This window comes from Hyaena hyaena, unplaced genomic scaffold (assembly GCF_003009895.1).
Source record: "Hyaena hyaena isolate Hyena2069 unplaced genomic scaffold, ASM300989v1 scaffold_230, whole genome shotgun sequence".
Lineage (NCBI taxonomy): Eukaryota > Metazoa > Chordata > Mammalia > Carnivora > Hyaenidae > Hyaena > Hyaena hyaena.
In genome coordinates, this window is record NW_024080863.1 from 1,599,267 (window position 1) to 1,618,459 (window position 19,193).

The 19,193-nt window shown below is 44.9% G+C and overlaps 1 protein-coding gene and 1 non-coding gene across 3 annotated transcripts in view; one reads left to right on the forward strand and one right to left on the reverse strand.

The window, feature by feature from the left end:
- Positions 1 to 3,774: 3,774 nt before the first annotated feature.
- Positions 3,775 to 3,881, forward strand: LOC120239501. Its single transcript, XR_005530443.1, has one exon. It is a non-coding gene; the product is annotated as a U6 spliceosomal RNA (small nuclear RNA).
- Positions 3,882 to 8,501: 4,620 nt separating this feature from the next.
- The window catches only part of SLC39A14 (solute carrier family 39 member 14), a 47,426-nt gene continuing 36,734 nt past the window's right edge, over positions 8,502 to 19,193 (reverse strand). The window contains exons 4-9 of one of the 2 annotated variants that reach the window (XM_039243758.1): positions 18,191 to 18,360; positions 16,105 to 16,227; positions 15,179 to 15,361; positions 14,851 to 15,058; positions 13,614 to 13,798; positions 8,502 to 11,689 (exon numbers count right to left, since the gene is read on the reverse strand). In XM_039243758.1, the coding sequence (XP_039099689.1) occupies positions 11,543 to 11,689; positions 13,614 to 13,798; positions 14,851 to 15,058; positions 15,179 to 15,361; positions 16,105 to 16,227; positions 18,191 to 18,360 (1,016 nt within the window). In that variant the 3' untranslated portion in view covers positions 8,502 to 11,542. The remainder of the gene's footprint in view (positions 11,690 to 13,613; positions 13,799 to 14,850; positions 15,059 to 15,178; positions 15,362 to 16,104; positions 16,228 to 18,190; positions 18,361 to 19,193) is intronic. The other variant, XM_039243760.1, reaches the window with a different exon arrangement.

Below are 19,193 nucleotides of genomic sequence, written 5' to 3' on the forward strand. Positions count from 1 at the left end.
CTCAGGTCATGATCTCACAGTTCATGGTTTCAGGCCCCACATCGGGCTCTGTGCTGACAGCTCAGAGCCTGGAGCCTGCTTCAGATTCTTGTGTCTCTCTCTCTCTCTCTGCCCCTCCTCCTTTTACACTCTGTGTCTCTCAAAAATAAACTTCAAAAAAATATTTTTAAATGTCTACACAGAAAAGATCTTCTATAGTGTATAATTTCTACATTTACATGAAAAGCCCTGCAGAATTTTTTTTTAAAGCCTCTGTATGCCCAATGGGGGCTCAACCTGAGATCAAGAGTTGCATGCTTACTGACTGAGCCAGCCAGGCTCCCCAGTTAGTAATATATGGTATAGACATCATATACTGTATTACATTTAATTCATATCTTCCTGAGTATGCTTAGTTTTGATTAAATTACCTTGGTATGGGATCTCCACAATCTTAACATCTAAAAAAACTAATTCAAGAAAAAAAATTTATGTTTTTCCAATGGAAAAAACACAGCCCAAAGCAACATCCTAATTATAATAGCCTGATATCAAATTGGAATCTCACTAGACACTAGTAAGTAAAATCTCCTTATGAAAGTTCTGCTGACTGTGTAATGTGTAATATGTATTTACAGGTTGATATTCAGGACATTTTGGGGGGCAGTGTGCAGACTTTTAAGCTGTGTGTTATCCCATGATCTTCCTGGGAAGCCCCGATACTATGAGAACTGTGATGTGACAAGGAGCCCCCAAAGCTGCCATCATTCCCTATTACTTTTGTTTGCATCATTACAAAGCAGGAGATAATGGTGACCGTCATTATTGGCTACGTAATACAATCGTCTAGGAGAACAGAATTTAATACCTCTCTCACACCTGGGCCCCAGTGTTCCACAGGTGAGATGCCAAGGGCAATGGCACTGGCATTCATCAAGTTGCTTGGGCCAAAAATGTAGAATGAGGGGGGTAGGTAAGATCCCTCACAGCACATATCCTGTCAACCGACGCCCCCTACAGTCCATTTTCCCACACAACAAATCCTTCCAAACAAAACATAAATCTGATTTATGTCATTCTTCTGCTTGAAACCCTCAAGTGCCTCTTCCTTTCCCCAAAGTGGCCTGACTCTTTGTCTACTTTGAACTCAGCCCCAACCTCTTTCCCTATGGCCGCTGCAGTTCAGACATGGTGGCCTTGTTTATACTAGATTTAATACAAATTGGCCTCACACAGACCAAGCCCATTTCAGTCCCAGAGCTCTTGCACGTGCCATCGCTTTCGCTTAGAACATTCTCACAAAGCTGCCTCCTCACTATTTATGGCCAGCTCAAATGTCTCTGATTATGGCCAGCTCTAACGCCCCCTCCTCTGATCACTGAGCTAACTAAAGCTAACTAAGCCCCCACCACTCTCTTACCTCATTACCTTAATTTATCCGTAGTGCTTGTTTCTTTGTACCTACCCTCACTCCTTAAGAGAAGTGCCTTCGTCTTTCTGTTCACTGGCACAGCCGTTGTCATTGCTGTGACAGGGAGACAGAAAGAGAGCAAGCAGGGGAAGGGCAGAGAGATGGAGAGACAGAACCTCAAGCAGGCTCTGCGGTCAGCAAAAAGCCTGTTGTGGGGCTAGAACTCACAAACTGTGAGATCGTGACCTGAGCCGAGATCAAGAGTCAGACGCTTAACCAACTGAGCCACCCAGGTGCTCCTGCAGCAGAAGGTCTTAACCTGTGGTGCAAGGATTTCAAATAATTCCCTCCTCATCCCTCACCCAACTGTAAATGAAATGAAGGGGCTGAGAACAGTTGCAAGTGCCTTGGGGAGTGTGTGAGAGAAATGTTGGAAAACCTTTATTTTTCAGATTCTCAGGGGAATCCAAACAACAAAATGTTAATTACCACTGGTATAGAGTTGTAATTTATAAAGCACTTACTCACACACGGAGTTCTCATTCCGTTTATGGAGACATATGGGACAGAAATGGTAGTTTCTACTTGATAGATAAAGGCATTAAGGGGCACTTCACATAGCCAGTCAATGGAATTGACAAATCCATTCTGTTTTTAAAATTTTTTAATGTTTTACTTATTTCTGAGAGAGAGAGACAGCGTGAGCAGGGGAGGGTAAGAGAGGGAGAAACAGAATCTGAAAGAGGCTCCAGGCTCTAGCTAGTTGTCAGCACAGAGCCTAACACGGGCCTCCAACTCATGAACTGTGAGATCATGACCTGAGCCAAAGTCAGACGCTTGATAGACTGAGCCACCCAGGTGCCCCAGACAAATCCATTCTTTTGGCCGAAACATCTTATACACTCACATGAAGACAAAGACAGAATCCAGAATCCTGGGCTCGTAGTTTTGGATTCATTCCCGCTCATCTTCAGTGGCTTCAAAAAGCACCAAACTTAACACTTTTCTAAGACTTTCTTATTTAAACTAGCATATGAGGCTGCATTAAAATTTTCAATGAAACATTATTACCATCAGCTAGATCAAGGCAGTTTTCAGGCAAAATTTTAATGTATGAACCAAGGAATGCAAAATAGCTTTCTTAGGCTGAGTAGAGCATAATTAGGAAAATCAGTTTGCAGGAATAAATATAACAACCCTTAAAACCAAATGAAAACAATGTTGAGATCTCTAATGTTTCAATTTTATCTACTCTTTTAGTTAGGATACACTATTGAACCATCTATCTTGAAAAATCAATTTAATCTATTGTTTTAAATCAGTTTTTCCAGGGGCACCTTGATCTAGCTGATGGTGTGTCTCAAAAATGAATCAATATTAAAAAAAATTTTTTAATTCAATTTTTCCTTTTCTGGAAAAACTGACTTTTCCCAGTAAGCTCCATGCCCAACATGGGGCTTGAAGTCACAACCCTGAGATTAGAGTCACATGCTGTATGGACAAGAGCTTTTTTAATGTTTGTTTATTTTTGAGAGACAGAGCACAAGTGGGGAGTAGGGCAGAGAGAGGGAGACGCAGAATCTGAAGCAGGCTCCAGGCTCTGAGCTGTCAGCACAGAGCCTGACACAGGGCTCAAACCCACAAACCATGAGATCATGACCTGAGCCAAAGTCAGACACTCAACCGACTGAGCCACCCAGGCACCCCAGGAAAATCTGAATTTAATCTTTTTTCTGCTCACACAATTTTCAAGAGAGGTGGTGGTGGGGAAACTACATTATTTGGAGAATTAATACAAAATGTTTAAAACATGTGAATTAAGCAGCCTGAGAGATTTCTTCTCAGGGGCCACGTCTATAGGATACAGTCAGCCACTGGCTTCAAAAGAACTTATTTTATTAACCTCAAGAAGTTATAGGAAACATGCCACTTGAAAGAATTTCCTATTCTGGGAAGATACACTAGATCAAAGAGACTTTTCTCCTTCCTTTCTAGCATCTATAATTAAAGGCCTAAACCTTCATTTTAGGTTTATAACAAGAGGTCTTTATTGAATTAGTTGTTTTTCTATCCCTTAAAACCCACAGGGTTAACATCATGTTTGGAAGGAATTTTCACTTAACTGGCTTGGGTGTCATTCTTAGATCTTATTGCATTTAATAATGTTAGTCAAGGGGCGCCTAGGTGGCTCGGCCGGTTGAGCGTCTGTCTTCAGCTCACGCCATGATCTCACGGTTCATGAGTTCGAGCCCTGTGTCGGGCTCTGTGCTGACAGCTTAGAGTCTGGAGCCTGCTTTGGATTCTGTCTCCCTCTCTCTCTCTGACACTCCCCTGCTCACACTCTCTCTCTCTCAAAAATAAACAAACATTAAAAAAAAAGTAAAGTGCTCGCTTCGGCAGCACATATACTAAAATTGGAAAGATACAGAGAAGATTAGCATGGCCCCTGCGCAAGGATGACACGCAAATTCGTGAAGCGTTCCATATTTTTGCACATATAGGAGGATTAGGAGGAACTTAACTGAGGACCATGGGGGAGAAGAAGGGAGGAAATGGTGGGGGAAAGGGGGAGAGGCAAACCATGAGAGACTCTTGAATGCTGAGAACAAACTGAGGACTGATGGATGTGGGGGGGAGGGGGGAGATGGATATGGAGGAGGGCACTTGTGGGGATGAGCACTGGGTGTTATATGGAAACCAATTTGACAATAAACTATTTGTAAAAAAAAAAAAAAGTCAAGCAGGACACATGTTCTTCCCCTGGGACCTGCCCCTCTCTTGTGTCCAGTCCCTGCCTCCTGGGGAGCCTGAGTACAGCACAGGTCTCAAGGAGGACACCCCCAACTTCCATGTTGGCAGCTGTGGAAGGGAGAAGAGCAAATCTGCCAGCCAGCAGCAGCAGCGTGGTAGCAGATGACAACCACCGATGTATCCAGATTTTCTCCAGTGAAGGCCAGTTCAAGATCCGCTCTGAGACTTGAGAGCATCACCTGGGCAGCTGCAGTGCCTTATAGCTGCAGCAGAGGACACCAAAGGAGATGGTATTGTGGCCGACTATGACAACCATTGGGTCAGCACCTTTTGCCCTGAGGGTAAGTTTAAGACGAAGATCAGAGCTGGCTACCTCACTGGCCCCCAGAGTGGCCACCGCATTATGGCTGACAGGTTCTGTCTTTACCTTCCAGTCCAATGGCACTTTGTAGGGCCCCATTTTGTAAACAAGAACGTGATGTAGTAAAGGATTTCCAGAGTCATTCAGTGAGGGTGAACAGTGCCAGTGGAGAGTTCCTTTTCAAGTATGGCTCCCTTGGGAGTAGCTGTGGACTCGAGGGACTGTGGCTGATCCAAGTATTCGACAGCTCCTTCCGGTCCCAGATCGACAAGACTGCAGAACCAGCGTAGGGACCAATGGGACAGGCACTGGCCACATGGTGGTGGCTTTGGCTGAGAACCACTATTTAAGATCCAGTATCTACACAGGGGCCCTGCCTGGCTCCTAGGGATGGACTGAAGGGTGATCAATCGAGAGGGTGTGGCCAAGAGGTGGGCTAGACCTGGCAGCACCGAATGTGGGCTGATTGTGTGCCCGGTTCCTTCCCTCTCCCCCTTTCCAACACCAGGGTTGCACTTTTTGTATTTGATTCTTACTTCGGTGACAGAGTGGGCCTGGACTATGGTCCAAGGATGTGTGCAGAGCTTCACCACGCTGCCCACCCTGTCCCCGCGGTCTGCATCCTTCCCACCAGCCTGGGGCCGGAACAGCCTCCTATTGTCTGGTGCTCTCCCTACCACCCTATACATACTGATAGAGACAGCAGTACCCCACTTCTCGTATTGAATGTGTACACACACACAAAGCCAAGTGCAGGGCGATACATATTTTGAGAGCACATTTCACAGAATTACTTCATCAAAAGAGGTCTTGTCAGGGGTCTCCACTAGGAATTGCCTGATGTCTTTCTAGGATGCATATAGTATTTGTAAAAGCCCATATGGATTATTGCCTGGGTTTATTCTTAGTGTTCCAAAAAAACTATAAGCAAACCACAAACAGAGAAAAAAATCCAGAGCCCAGTGGAAGAAGGAACTACTTCCTGGCTTGTGATTGCCAGAGTCAGAACACTTTTGGGTTATTCCTTAACTATAATTGATGCTACCATGGTGGAATTCCACCTACTGCCAGGGTCAAAGATTGCTGTTATACATGGCAGACAGTCCCTGTTAACTTCTTTCCTTCATTTAAAACAAATTGTGAGTGCGGGCACCTGGGTGGCTCATTTGGTAAGCATCCAACTTTTGATTTCTGCTCAGGTCATGATCTCAGTTCATGAGATTGAGCCCCATGTCGAGCTTTATGCTGACAAGGCAAAGCCTACTTGGGATTCTTTCTCTCCTCTCTCTCAAAAATTATTTAAATAAACATTTAAATAATTCTAGGTTGAAAATAAATAAAAATAAATGATGGTAGGTTCCTCGGTGCCTCCATCAGTAGAGAATGAAACTCGATCTTGAGGATGTGAGTTCAAGCTCCATGTTGGGAGCTATTCAACCATGAATAGGCATGTGGCAACAAGGGGCTGTGATGTTGTTAAGAAAAATGATTTTTTAGCCAGCAGCTCTAAACATACTTAGCCAAAGGCCGATAAGGACTGCTGGATCTTTTCCAACCACTGTAAATGGAATGAACATTAATCCATTTTATTCCAGAAGGATGAAAGGGATTCCCTTCTGCTGGGATTTGAACCTGTCATTCTTCATAAGTTTAGGTATTTCACACTAAATCATTAAGAGCACAAAATCTTTAAAATAGATGAGCATTAGGGGATCTGGCTGGCTGGGGCATGTGACTCAATCTTGGGGTTGTGGGCTTGAGCTCCATTGTTGGGTGTTGAGACTACTTAAAAACTCTTTGTCCACATTTGGTGTCTTTATTCTTTTTTTTTTTTTAATGTTTTATTTATTTCTAGGAGAGAGAGAGACAGCATGAGCGGTGAGGGTCAGAGAGAGAGGGAGACACAGACTCTGAAACAGGGTCCAGGCTCTGAGCTGGCAGTCAGCACAGGGCCCGACGCGGAGCTCGAACCCATGAACCGCGAGATCATGACCTGAGCAAAAGTCGGACGCTTAACCGACTAAGCCACCCGGGCGCCCCGGTGTCTTTATTATTTCTTGAAAGGGGTTTTGCTCAAATCACATCTCAGCATCACTGAATGATAGTGTGCTTCTAGAAGCAAGGCAATAGAAAGCATTTCCCTTCCACCAAAAATGTCCTAAATGGCCTAGCTGGTTAAGAACATTACAAACAATGGTCTAAGATCTAAGTTTTAACTTCCTGAAGGACTTGTTTACTTTGCTTAGCTCTGTTCTATCTAGGTCACAAGTTCATCTCTCTCAAACTTGTTTTCTAATTGAAGGAGGACCAGGGGTACCTGGTTGGCTCAGTTGTTAGAGCATGTGACTCTTGATCTTGGGGTCATGGGTTTGACCCCCACGTTGGGCAGAGACATTATTTAAAAAAAAAAAAAAAACTTACGGGGCACCTGGGTGGCTCAGTCGGTTAAGCGTCCGACTTCGGCTCAAGTCATGATCTCACAGTTCGTGGGTTTGAGCCTCGCGTCGGGCTCTGTACTGACAGCTAGCTCAGAGCCTGGAGCCTGCTTCAGATTCTGTCTGTCTCTCTCTCTCTCTCTCTGACCCTCCCCTGCTCACACTGTCTCTCTCCCTCTCAGAAATAAGTAAAACAGTAAAAATAAAACTATAAAAAAATAAAATAGGGGCGCCCGGGTGGCTTAGTCGGTTAAGCGTCCGGCTTTCACTCAGGTCATGATCTCGCGGTTCGTGGGTTCGAGCCCCGTGTCGGGCTCTGTGCTGACTGCCAGCTCAGAGCCTGGAGCCTCTTTCAGAGTCTGTGACTCCCTCTCTCTCTGACCCTCCCCTGCTCATGCTGTCTCTCTCTCTCTCTCCTAGAAATAAATAAAAACATTAAAAAAAAATTTTTTTTTTAAAAAATAAAATAAAATAAAAACTTAAAAATATTGAGAATAAAAAAGTAGAACTGGGTAATAAAGACAAAGCAAAACCAACACCAAAGACAGAAAAACATCAATGGAATAGCTGCCAGTGGAAAAGGATTGTTTCCACAGACCTTTAAGACATTTCTTTTTTTTTTTTTTCCATTCATTCTTCCTACGTGGCAGGTGATGAAATCACAAGAAGAAACCAGATACAGCCTCCACCCAGTAGGAACTTGGTGTATGAAGACAGATTACAACGCAAGTCCAGTGACTGAGATATGTACAGGGAGGCACCAATGCCAACCTGGGAAAGCTCTCCACAGGAGACACTAAAGCTGAAGAACGGAGTGAATGTCATTCTGAAGAACTCGGGCAGATCGCAGACCCATATAGTAGCTGGTGAATGCAACTTAGAAGACTAGCATGAGCTACACAATTCTTGAGGTTTAAATAATGGAAAGGTTGAGCAATAGGCATTTGGGATTTCCTAGTGTGGCAATGAGGTCACATCAATTCTTTTACCTTACAGCTCATTTCTTTTGTTGTGGAAGAAAAACAACAGTCCCTGGCTCTACGACTAAATTGGAACAAGAACAGGTTTAAAATTTTAGGTCCCATGACAAGATTTTTCCCTGTTAAGAGATATAGGAGGTGTGGCCTAACTGAACCAAGCATACGCTACGAGTTTCAAACCCTGGAATTACACATGGGGAAACAGCGTTGATAGAAAGTTCTTAGGAACAACAGTCTTCTATCATACAACATCAGTGAAGTCACAGGCTCCAAAGAAGATAAGTTAAAAAATTTTCCTCCCTCCCCCACCTTCCTGGTTTTAAGTTATCTCTACATCCAACATGGGGCTTGAACCTACAACTGCCAGATCAAGAGTTGCATACTCTATCAACTGAGACATCCAGGTACCCCCCTAAATCATTTTAAAGTAAGCATGTTATATCTAAGCTTCCTCCTAAAATTCCCTCTCCAAACGTACGGCAGGACAGTAAAACAAAGCTTTAGAAATCAGTGAGACACCATCGCCACCTTGTGTCCCCCAGACTCCATTACACCCGCATTCCTATAAAAGATCACTCGGGGGATTCGGCAGTACAGAATATAGCTTTATTTATAGAATCTTACAAATAAAACATTTACAGTCCACATAAGTTATTTTCTCTTCTAATTTATCTCATAACACCTGAGTTATTTAAAAAAATACTGTGATGGAACTGCAAAACTGTAAAAGGAAATATGAACAATAAAAACCTCACTTCTCTCTTTTGCAAAAATCGGACAGCTTTTCGTCTTTTAAGCAGATTTCCAAAATACTACCGTCTCTTTGGAAGAGGACTTACTAAAAACAGGTCTTAGGATACCCAAACAGAGACACATTCTTTTTTAAACCCAGGGTGACGGACCAAACGAGGGAAAGCCCTAAGCTGACACTAGACATGAAAGATGCTGAACACCTCTGGGGACAAGGACAGAAGACAACTTGCACATCAGGGCAAGAGTAAGAAGCAGCACAATGCTGCTCCTGGGTCACTGCTCCCGCATGGGACATGTGCTTTCCTTGCTGACGTTGGGAGCTGGACATCTGGGGAAAGGCGCTGAAGATGCCAAATGCCAGGGGCAAAATGAGACATCACAACCTGCTACTCCTCAGACTTCTAATAAATATAGATGCTTAAAACAGCAAATCCAACGCTTAAAAGTCAAAAAGGAATCGCCACAATTTTCAACGCAAGAGGCAACTCTGCAGCAACATTCACTCACTTGTAAGATCCGAGTGTCCCCACCCCCACTTGGCCTCTGGGCCAATACAGGTTCATGAGAATTTCCCTTGGAGGCAGCTGTCTACACAAGGAAAGTTCTTAAGTTAATATGGATGTGCACGGAAAGGGAAAGCACCCTACTACTTTGTATTTCATTTTAATTTGTTAAAGATTATATTGTCAAGCTCTTCTCCTAAAACTAGAAACCCACTAACTCTAACTTAATATTCTACTCCAAGAATAATGGTATCTGTTACAAATGGCAGATCTATAGGGAATGCTAAAATTATAAATTTCATCTATCAATGTGAATTAGGGAAAGAAAAATCTCGTAAAGTCTTAAAGCTTGAGTGTTATTTGCTACTAGCTCCTGAAAGCAATGTCAGACACTGAGAAAAATAAAACAGAAAAGACAAAGAACTGTTTTAAAACAGTAACAATGATAATAAAAAAGTTAGATTCCAACACTCAAGGAATTGGTTCTTTGGTAAAATTGGACCATAATCCTATCAGGAGTCTGTCCTGATATTTACTCTAGAATCTTGAGAACTCAAGTTTTCCTTCTTCTTCTTCAGCCCATTCTCAAATCTATCAAAGTCAACAGCAAGAGAAGGAGACAGACTTACAAAACATCACCAGCAATTTTCCCCACTCATACTCTTTTTCAAGACTATTCCTGGTTTGAGGGCCATTTCCCAACAAGAAAAAAAAAACAAAATAGATGCTGCTTTTAATTACTGTGTAGTGGAAAGTCTTCCTGTGTAAGAACAGGAAAACTCACAGGTGTTGGCCATGACCAGGACTTGTCAGTCATGCATACAAATCAGTCAGTGAACACAGCCCCTGGGCTGCAACTGTGGGCACCACTAAGAAAGGCTTCTGGAGAGACTGGCTCCCCAAAGTGGCTAAAGAATCTCACATTATCAATATGATAATAATAAATCAATTCACCTAGTGAACCTGGAGATGAGCTCCCCTTGAAGCCAGAGTTCTGAGGAGAGGGCTCCACAGTGCCTGAGGCTGACCTACAGTCTCTCGGACAAGTCTAAAAATCCATCTTCTGAAGAGGGTTAGAGCAATTAATATTCAATTCAGTACAGGACCCGGCCTTTCTTGTTCGGGGTGAGGAAGGAAGGGGAACCCAGGCCACGCCATTAACACGCACTCACAGCGTCATCAGGAAGCCCCTGGTCTGCAAGCATCTGCCATGCCCCACCCAAGTTCCAGACCTTCCATCGCAGAATTCTATTGCTCGTACTTTTACTTGTGTAATGAACAGGTCCTAAATTGTGCCCACACAGATTCCATTGTTGATCACCTTTGTCTAAGAAGCCCATAAGCTGCACTCCAATTCTACAAGTAAACGTGCCACTTTGCAGTGGAAGTGTTGACCGGGGAAGGGAAATCTGTGCAGTCTCCCCTCGAATATAAGATTGTAGATGTGCTCCGAATGTGCTTCTAGGGAGGCAGCTAGAGTCTCTCAGAAGACGGGAGAGGGGAAGGGGAGGTGGAAATGACAGCAAAACCAATGGATATTTTGCAGGTCTCCGTTTTCCACCTTCCATTCTGTCAGTGTCTCTGTGAAAGGAGGGGAGGTCCAGGCAATGGAACCCGCGCAGCAGCTTACTCACCAGCAGCGAGCGCTGGCTTACCCGTACGGCCGTGAAGAGCCAGCTGCAGCCACATCAACATCGCATCCCGGTGGGAACAAGTAACTGTCAGTCGTCAGTTCGACTCATGCCCCTCAACCCCAGGATGATCCTTGCCTCCTCTCTTGCCCTACACTTGTCTAACTCACAGGTCTCTTTGAGAAAACAGGCAACTGAATAGACCTTGAAAAAGCAGGAGGGATTCTTGTCTCCTCTACCTTTTCTGTAAAAACAGGTGAATTTATTAGAAAATGGGTCATCTTGAGGTCCAGGACACACATTTAGATTCACGGGCCCTTAAACTACAGATTCACCTCCTGATATTTCTAACCACGTCATAAGCACTGGCTATATTTTTGCATTGTACGACAAGGATTAAAAAATCTCTCAGTGCTGGTTCAAAGAGAAAGAGGCCAGGGTAACCGGAGAAAAAAGTGAGGCTTGTCTGCTAAGTAAGCTGCATTCAGGTTCCAGGGTCACTCTGAGAAGGGGGAGGAAAGGCAGAGAGGCACTACCTAGAGACTGGTTACCAGGGCAGCTTATTCCTAGGATTGAGCATGTTTAAAAACAGCTGACATCTGAATGCGGGAATACAGTCCGTGTCACAGTTTTTAATACAATTGCCTCTTCTGAGGTGCGTCGTGGTTGCCGAGTTCTCGGGCCAGGGATTGGGCAGCCACGGGCCAACTTCCAATCCCGCCGGCTCCTGGCAGGGCCCTACCCGATCTGGATCTGCCCTGAATACATAGTGAGGACCAGCATGATGGTGAAACCGGTCAGGAGGCCCAGGTTCTGGATGACAAAGGGGATCAAGATGCTGCCGTTCCTTTCATCCTCCTGGCAGACCTCGTTCATCTCAGGGAACTGAGAAAGAGGAGGAAAACAAGAGAGCTGCAGTTTCTTTCTCAACCTGGTAAGTCCGAGAGATGACTCAGCGAGAGTGAGGTAGTATTCAGAATCATTGTTAAGATACATACCCTAAGAATATTTATGTTAAGAACATTAACATGATTGCCATGTGATTATAACTTAATATATGTTATCTACCATTATATAATTATTATATAGAGAGACTATGTAATTAAGATCTATGACTATTGGCAGCAATAGCCTTCACAGTGTTTGCCCATGGTGGCCACCACTACTTTTCAACTACTGAGGTAAAACAGTATTATCCATGCATGTAGCCCTGGAGAAGTCTAGATGCTGGCTAAAAATTACTGCTTTGAGGGGCGCCTGGGTGGCTCAGTCCGTTAAGCGTCTGACTTCGGCTCAGGTCATGATCTCATGGTTCGTGGGTTCGAGACCCACGCCGGGCTCTGTGCTGACAGCTCAGAGCCTGGAGCCTGCTTCAGATTCTGTCTCCCTCTCTTTCTGACCCTCCCCTGCTCTCTCTCTCTCTCTCAGAAATAAATAAAACATTGAAAAAAATTTTTTTAAATTACTGCTTTGATAAAAATAAATTTTTTTTGCTGTGGACTTTACTTCAGAAGATCTTTTTGTTACCAAAATGCTGCTGACACCTCTTTGGGAAACTGAGCAACTGTGGAAGGAGCCAGAGCTGGGGGCTGTAAAACTGTCAGGACTCAAGGGCCCTGCCTCTCACCAGTAAGTCAGGGGACGGAGAGCGGACCTTCTCATTCAAGCAATGCAGAAAAATATCCTAACCATGGGGTGGGGGTGGGGGGGCGGGGGGCGCTCCCCACAAAAGAGGAGAGAATCTAAAATGCTTCCAGGGAGTGAGGATGGGTCATGGTGGTGAGCACTCTTAGCACTGCAGCAAAAGTATTATTTTCGAAGGATATGGAAAATAATTCATGCAAACATGCCAAAGAATAGGTCATGCCAACAAACAAGAAATCAACCTCATTATACAAAAGATGTAACTAATCGGGTATTTCCTTAGCCACCTCAAAGCCACTTAAAGGGCTACACCAAACGTTAGCGGGTACAATATAATGCATGCTTTCAGGCACCGCTGATACTGGCAATACTCATTAAGGCCTGTGGGGTTGGGTTCAATCATCTTCGATAATAACATATGCTAATAAGTTTTTTTGTCCTTTAAAATCTAATGTCCTCTAAATGAGTACGCTTAAATCCTGAGGCAAAGTAATGAAATGTTTTTCATCTTTTCAAGAAAACAACTGACTAGGGGCACCTGGGTGGCAAGGTCAGTTGAGTGTCCGACTTCGGCTCATGTCATGATCTCACAGTTTGTGGGTTCGAGCCCCACGCTGAGCTCTGTGCTGACAGCTCAGAGCCTGGAGCATGTCTTCAGATTCTGGGTCTCCCTCTTTCTCTGACCCTCCCCTGCTCACACTGTCTCTCTCTCAAAAATAAATAAAATATTAAAAAAAAAAAAGAAAACAACTGACTACTTTAAGTTTTTATTCTCTCTTATATGCTGGACCACATTCACACATGGCATGTGGTAAGTCAGGCTTTTTACAAATGGTATTTTGATAGATACTGGATTGTGTCTGTGCCATATTTGTGCCCACCCTTTTAAGGACAATGTTATATTATGTTCATTTGGGTAAACTGTTGATTTGACAACTGATTTAAATAAAATATTTGCTTCACTTAGAAAAATAAATAAAATCTAATGTCCTCTTAAGAAGCATTGAACTATACACCTTAAATAGGTGGGCGGTATGGTATATGAAGGATTCCTCAATAAAGCTATTATTACTAACAAACTAACTCACATCCCCTTAGCTGCCTCCTCTCTAATGAATAACCTACTGCAATTCTGCCTTCATGGCATGAACTATGGGAGACTTACCATATCAGCCAGAGCAATATACAAGAACATTCCTCCAGCCAGTGCAAAGATCCAGTTGGCAGAGAAGTGGCTGCCAGCCAGGATGCCAAAGGCCAGACCCACGTAACAGCAGCAGGCAGAAAGGAAGTTGAAGAAGAGGGCTTGCTGGATACTCATCCCAGCATTTAGCAGGATGACAAAGTCTCCTAAAGCAGGATAACAAGAGAGAGCAGGTATAGAAGAGTTATACCAGGTCATGGACAGACAGCACAGTGGGGACAGACTGCTTGAAATATGCATAACATCTGGGTGAAAATCAAGACCGCCTCAGACATGAGAGCACAGGGACACGTCTAAGGCACCCCTCCTCTTCACCTCTTCGCCTCTAGGAGTGGTCTCCATCTGCAAAACTAGCTGCCTACTTTCAGCCTAGAGGCTTGAAAATAATGCACAGGGTTTTCAACATAGCTAACCAACTAGCAGTCACTAGCAATTGCTCTTTTGATTGACAGTGAAACAGAAGATTTTTCCTCACAACTACACTGAATGGTATTTTTAGGAAACAAAATGGAGACTGAGAGAAGTTAAGTAATTTACTCAAAGTCACAAGCCAGTGAATTGGCAAAGGCAGGACTTGACCTTGAGTCTCTTGAGTCTCCAAAGTCTAGGCCTTTTATACTCTTGCTCTGCTAAAACTAACCCTCCTAACCCCAGGCTCCTCTACTTCTTCCACCCGCGATACCTCTAACAGACATCTCAGCCTTTGAAAGATTAGTAAGATGAGGGGTGCCAGGGTGGCTCAGTTGGTTAAGCGTCCCACTTTGGCTCAGGTCATGATATCATGGTTCCTGAGTTCAAGCCCCACATCAGGCTGTGTTGATAGATTAGAGCCTGGGGCCTGCTTTGGATTCTGTGTCTCCCCCTCTCTCTGTCCCTCCCTTGCTCATGCTCGCTCACTCTCTCTCTCTCTCAAATATAAATGAAAAATCTATGAGGTGGGTATTATTAACCCCATTATAGAGGTGAGGAAATAACCACAGGACATAGGCTGGGAAGGGAAACAAACATCCCAATAAAAATCTTCATCATTTTCAATGATCAACTTTCCATCATTAATTCAATACTAAGAATTACTGGTGAGATTTCACATAGCACAGAGAATGTGGTAAGTAGCTACAAAAAGCAGTCTGAAGTCGGGGGCAGGGGAATGGGACACATCAAGGTGCTTGCAGGGGATGGTGACACTGCAGGCACTTACCTAGCTCGTGTGGGAACTCCTCGCAGAGGATGGCCACTGAGGTACTGATGCCTTGGAACACAGACACAGTGAAGGAGGCACCGATGGCCAGGCCGTCGATGAAATTGTGGAGGCCGTCGCTCAGGGTGATCATCCAGGCCAAAGTGCCAATATCAGAGTAGCGGACACCTTTCAGCCAGTAACAGGCACTCTGGGAAGCCTGCAGGTCCTACAACAAAGCCCATAACAACGGCCCCCAGGTCAAAGGACGGATGCTGGGCCCTTCAAGGTAGGCCCGAATCATCAAGGCCATTACTGGTTAAAGGCCAACAGCAGATGGCCCACTGACCTGGACAGAGAGCGAGCCCACAATGACCTTCTCATCCATCATGGGGGCCTTTCCATCCAGCTCACTGCTGCAGTGCTGAGGAATCATATGGTCCAGATCCCCGTTCTGCAGCTTCTCAGTCACCCCCTCCTCCTGGTCCTTCTTGGAAGGAAGGGTCTCAGAGGTATAATGGCTGTGTCCATGCTGCCGGAGGAACCACGGAGAGGGGTCAGCATGACACTCACCAAAACCACAAAGCTTCTTGAACACTCATTCTGGTTGATACTCCCAGCACTGGGAAGACCTCATTCCCACCATCAGACAAAACATAAGCAGACAATACACACAGACACCAAGGGAAAGCTGTCACAGAAAGCTGAACTAAGGTGAATGTAAGGGCTTGCTGTAGGACAGAAATTTAAACAGTGACCTCAGGGCCATCACATGGTCCAGCGGGGTGGCCCTGCTCGCGAGGTTTAGAGCTCCTCTTTTGCACTGGAAAATGTTATTCCATTCGGCAACTGATCACTGCATGCCAGGCACCGAAGATACCTTTTTGGAACTAACTGGCAATAATTGTTCCTCTGTTCTCTGTGGTCGTACTTCCTACACAATGACTATATACCAAGCCACTCTTTCATCTCCTAAAGTATAAAAGGTACATTAAAAAGATAATCTAGAATAAAACAAGGGGATAAATTGCTGCCTAGCAAAAGGCACATGGGCCAGATCTGGGTTCTGGTCTGTCCTCAGCCTTTGCTAATATCCTTGTGAGGCGAGATGGGAGATCGACTCCTGAGGTCTGTCATTTGTAATCCACTACTGGGGGACTGGGGGAACACCAGGTAAGCTCACTGTATCGGTGACACCACTACCAAGACACATATTCATTTCTTCGATGGTTGCTTTCCTTACAAGCATTGCCTTTACCAACAATTAGGCCTCACCTCATTTTTCTGCTTAAGAAGCATCTTCAAGATCTTCTCTGTGAAAAAGAAAAGATAAAAGCCCCCAAACACCACCGCAGACTTGGAGACATAATAATCTTCCAGAGGGTTGAAACCAAAAGCCTGTGGACCCAGGAAAACAAAAGGAGTTTAAGAAAATAAAATCTCCATGGGTCCCCCACCCCCCCATATCTTAGCCACTTCCTTGATTCTAGGAAAGGAAAGAGATATACTAATTGCAATAGCTCTGCCACCTACCCCTTCGTGCCCTTCCGGCAAAATCGAACCCTTGACTTTCCTTCATGCCATATTACCAGAGCCTATTAGGTTCACTCTAGCTTATTTTCTGATGCAAAAGATAGGCCCCCTTTAGAATTTTACTCCCAAGAAGAACAGCCTTGGATATGGTTTTCTGCTTTTAATTAGGACTCTGTCTTCATTTTTCCTTTGCTACAAGGGCAGAACCTGCCTGCAAATTCCATACTTAAGGAGACACTTGTGTTTATTTCCATCCTTATCTAATGTCCCTGGTTGATCTGCCTATAAACACAAAGAGCGATGGTGTAATTATACTTTCTAAAATGGGAAATCCATTCCCCAGTTAAATAGTAAATTGCGGCATCTTCCTGACCGCAGACCTCCCAGTGACCACAAAGCCAAGAAAGCAGACTATGTCACTGCACATGTCAATTTGGGGGTTTTTGTTTTGGGTTATTTCTGGAAGCTTCACTTATTAAGGGGGACAAAAAAGAATCCATCGGGAAAAGGACTGGAGTAGGAATCAGGTGAAGCCCATTCTCAGTGGTGGGGCCTTGGGAAGCTGCCCAGTGACTTGCTCCCTCCATTTTCTGACAGGAAGTGAGCCTCTCAAATAAACCGGCCTTCTTGTGAAAAGGTCAAAGATTAAAGTGAAAAGTGACCATAAGTACTAGGAACTCTGGGCTGCTTAAAAGAGGTTTTCCCTTTCTGTTTTAAAGGGACAAAATGCATCTCCACTTGCTTGTGTAGTTTTCTAAGAGACATAAAGGTCAAGTTCTAGAGTAGAAATGACATACACAGGTTACATTTCCAGAAGAGGCAAATCATCTGAAGGAAGAGTGGAGTGAAAACTGTCAATGAACAATTCTCCACAGAAAGCCATGAGGGATGGCAGAGTACAAATGCATGGCTTTAGCACGTCTAAAACCTGGCCTACAGGATACATGCTCTTGTTCTCGATTAAACGGGTAAAACACTATTTTTCTAGACATCAGCTGATCTAAGAAATCAACTAAGAAAACACAAACCCACATCTTGGAAAACATAAGGTGCTATCAGAACGTGGCATCGTCTCTGGGCTTCAACCCTGGCTTGGCCCAGGCCTGTCAGACCACCCATGAGGAGACGCCTCCTGCATACTCTCATTAGCGAGTCTACTGCAGAGATTACACCAGATCAGATGAATCTTCTCCAAGGCTGCCTGCCAAACGTTACAAAGACTAAGCTCCTCCTGTTCTGTGAAGATGTTCTCACTAACTCAGGCAAAGGGGCAAAGGTGCCACCCATGTATGTGAAACCAGGCCATTTTATTTAGATTACCTTTGTCCCCAAACAACCTACTGCGGAGAACCGATCCTTTTATTGAGATCTAGGGATTCCGTCGGTTTTTCTCTGTGTGTGCCGGCAGCCCCAAACAGGGAGCTGTCAAGTCATCTAACTGCACTACTTTTCACCCAGCAGTCAGAGAGCACGTATGAGGCACCAGGAGCTTTACAAATATTAACTCACGTAGCCCTCACAACACCAGCGTGGGGTCAGTCCTATCTTTTCCTTCATTTTACATATGAGGAAACAGAAGCACAGAAGTTCAGTGACTTGCCAAAGGACACAGAACTTGTCAAGGGTAGAGCTGGGATTCCAACCTAGCTCCCAAATCTATGCTCTGCTGCCTCCTAACTCATGACTCAATCTCAGCTTCACTTTCCAAAAGGAAGGGACTTCCTTCCGATGCCTTGTGTAGAAGTGAGGGGTGCTCCAACTGTGCCCCACGGTCCCCCCCCGGAGACCGACCAGCATGCTCCTGTGTGGAGGCCCTGACTTGCCATACCTCGGGGATGAGCTGGAAGAGGGCGTTGGAGTAGAGGGTTCCAATCGCCAGAGCTATGAAGTAGAGCAGCAGCCTCTTGTAAAATGTCTTCTTCATGAAGGGCACCACGCTGGCCCCCATGAGGGAGCAGAGGGAGATGACGGTCACACAGAGGAGACCATATCCCCACACTGCCGTTGGGGGAGAGCCAGCCCCACCCAGGAAAGGGAGAAGGGCACACGCCCCGTATCACAGCGACCACCATTTAGGGGAAACATGGGGTGGAAAGGACGGGGAGGCAACGAGGAAGGTTTTGGTGGATATTAACAGGGAAACAAAAAAGGAAAAATCAGAGAGACAGGTAGGGAGGGAGAGAGAAATAGAAAATTTGTTAGTGATTCAAGTCTGATGAAATTTCCTTCAATCAGTTCAGAAGAAATGAGGAGGAATTCAAGGTGGCCTTGGAACCCCGTGGCTCCTGCGCCAGCTGCCGCCTTGGGTGGCCGGAGTGACACCTGGAGGTGCACCTGGCAGCTGCCGCGGCTGAAGGGCGGGGCGCTGCCTCCCCACACAGCTGAGGTGTGCTCAGGCCTATCCACGGGCTGCCCATGGCAGACTTTGGACTCAGGGCTCTCTTCCATAGGAAACAAGATCAAGGAGACAAAGAGAGCTCACTGTGCTGCCATGTTTGCTTTTCACATCCGGCCTGTATTATACAGGCACATATGCTTCCCCCTGGACTTGGTCTGGTCTGTGTGAGATACAACCGAGTCAGATGTGCAGGGCACATGGAGGGAGAACCGGCAAAACCCAACGCCCGTACACCTCAGTTTCTTAACTTCTCAGGTTTGTTTGCCTTAAGTTTGTTTTGGCTCTGAGAGAGCTCCAGCATGGAGGACAGAGTTCCAAGATCACCTTGTCACAAAAAATATTTCCTCTATCATTCCCCAGTGTCACACACTCCAGGTAGGACAAAACTGAGCCAGGATGAGGTGGAGTATGTACAATTACTGTATTTCCATTT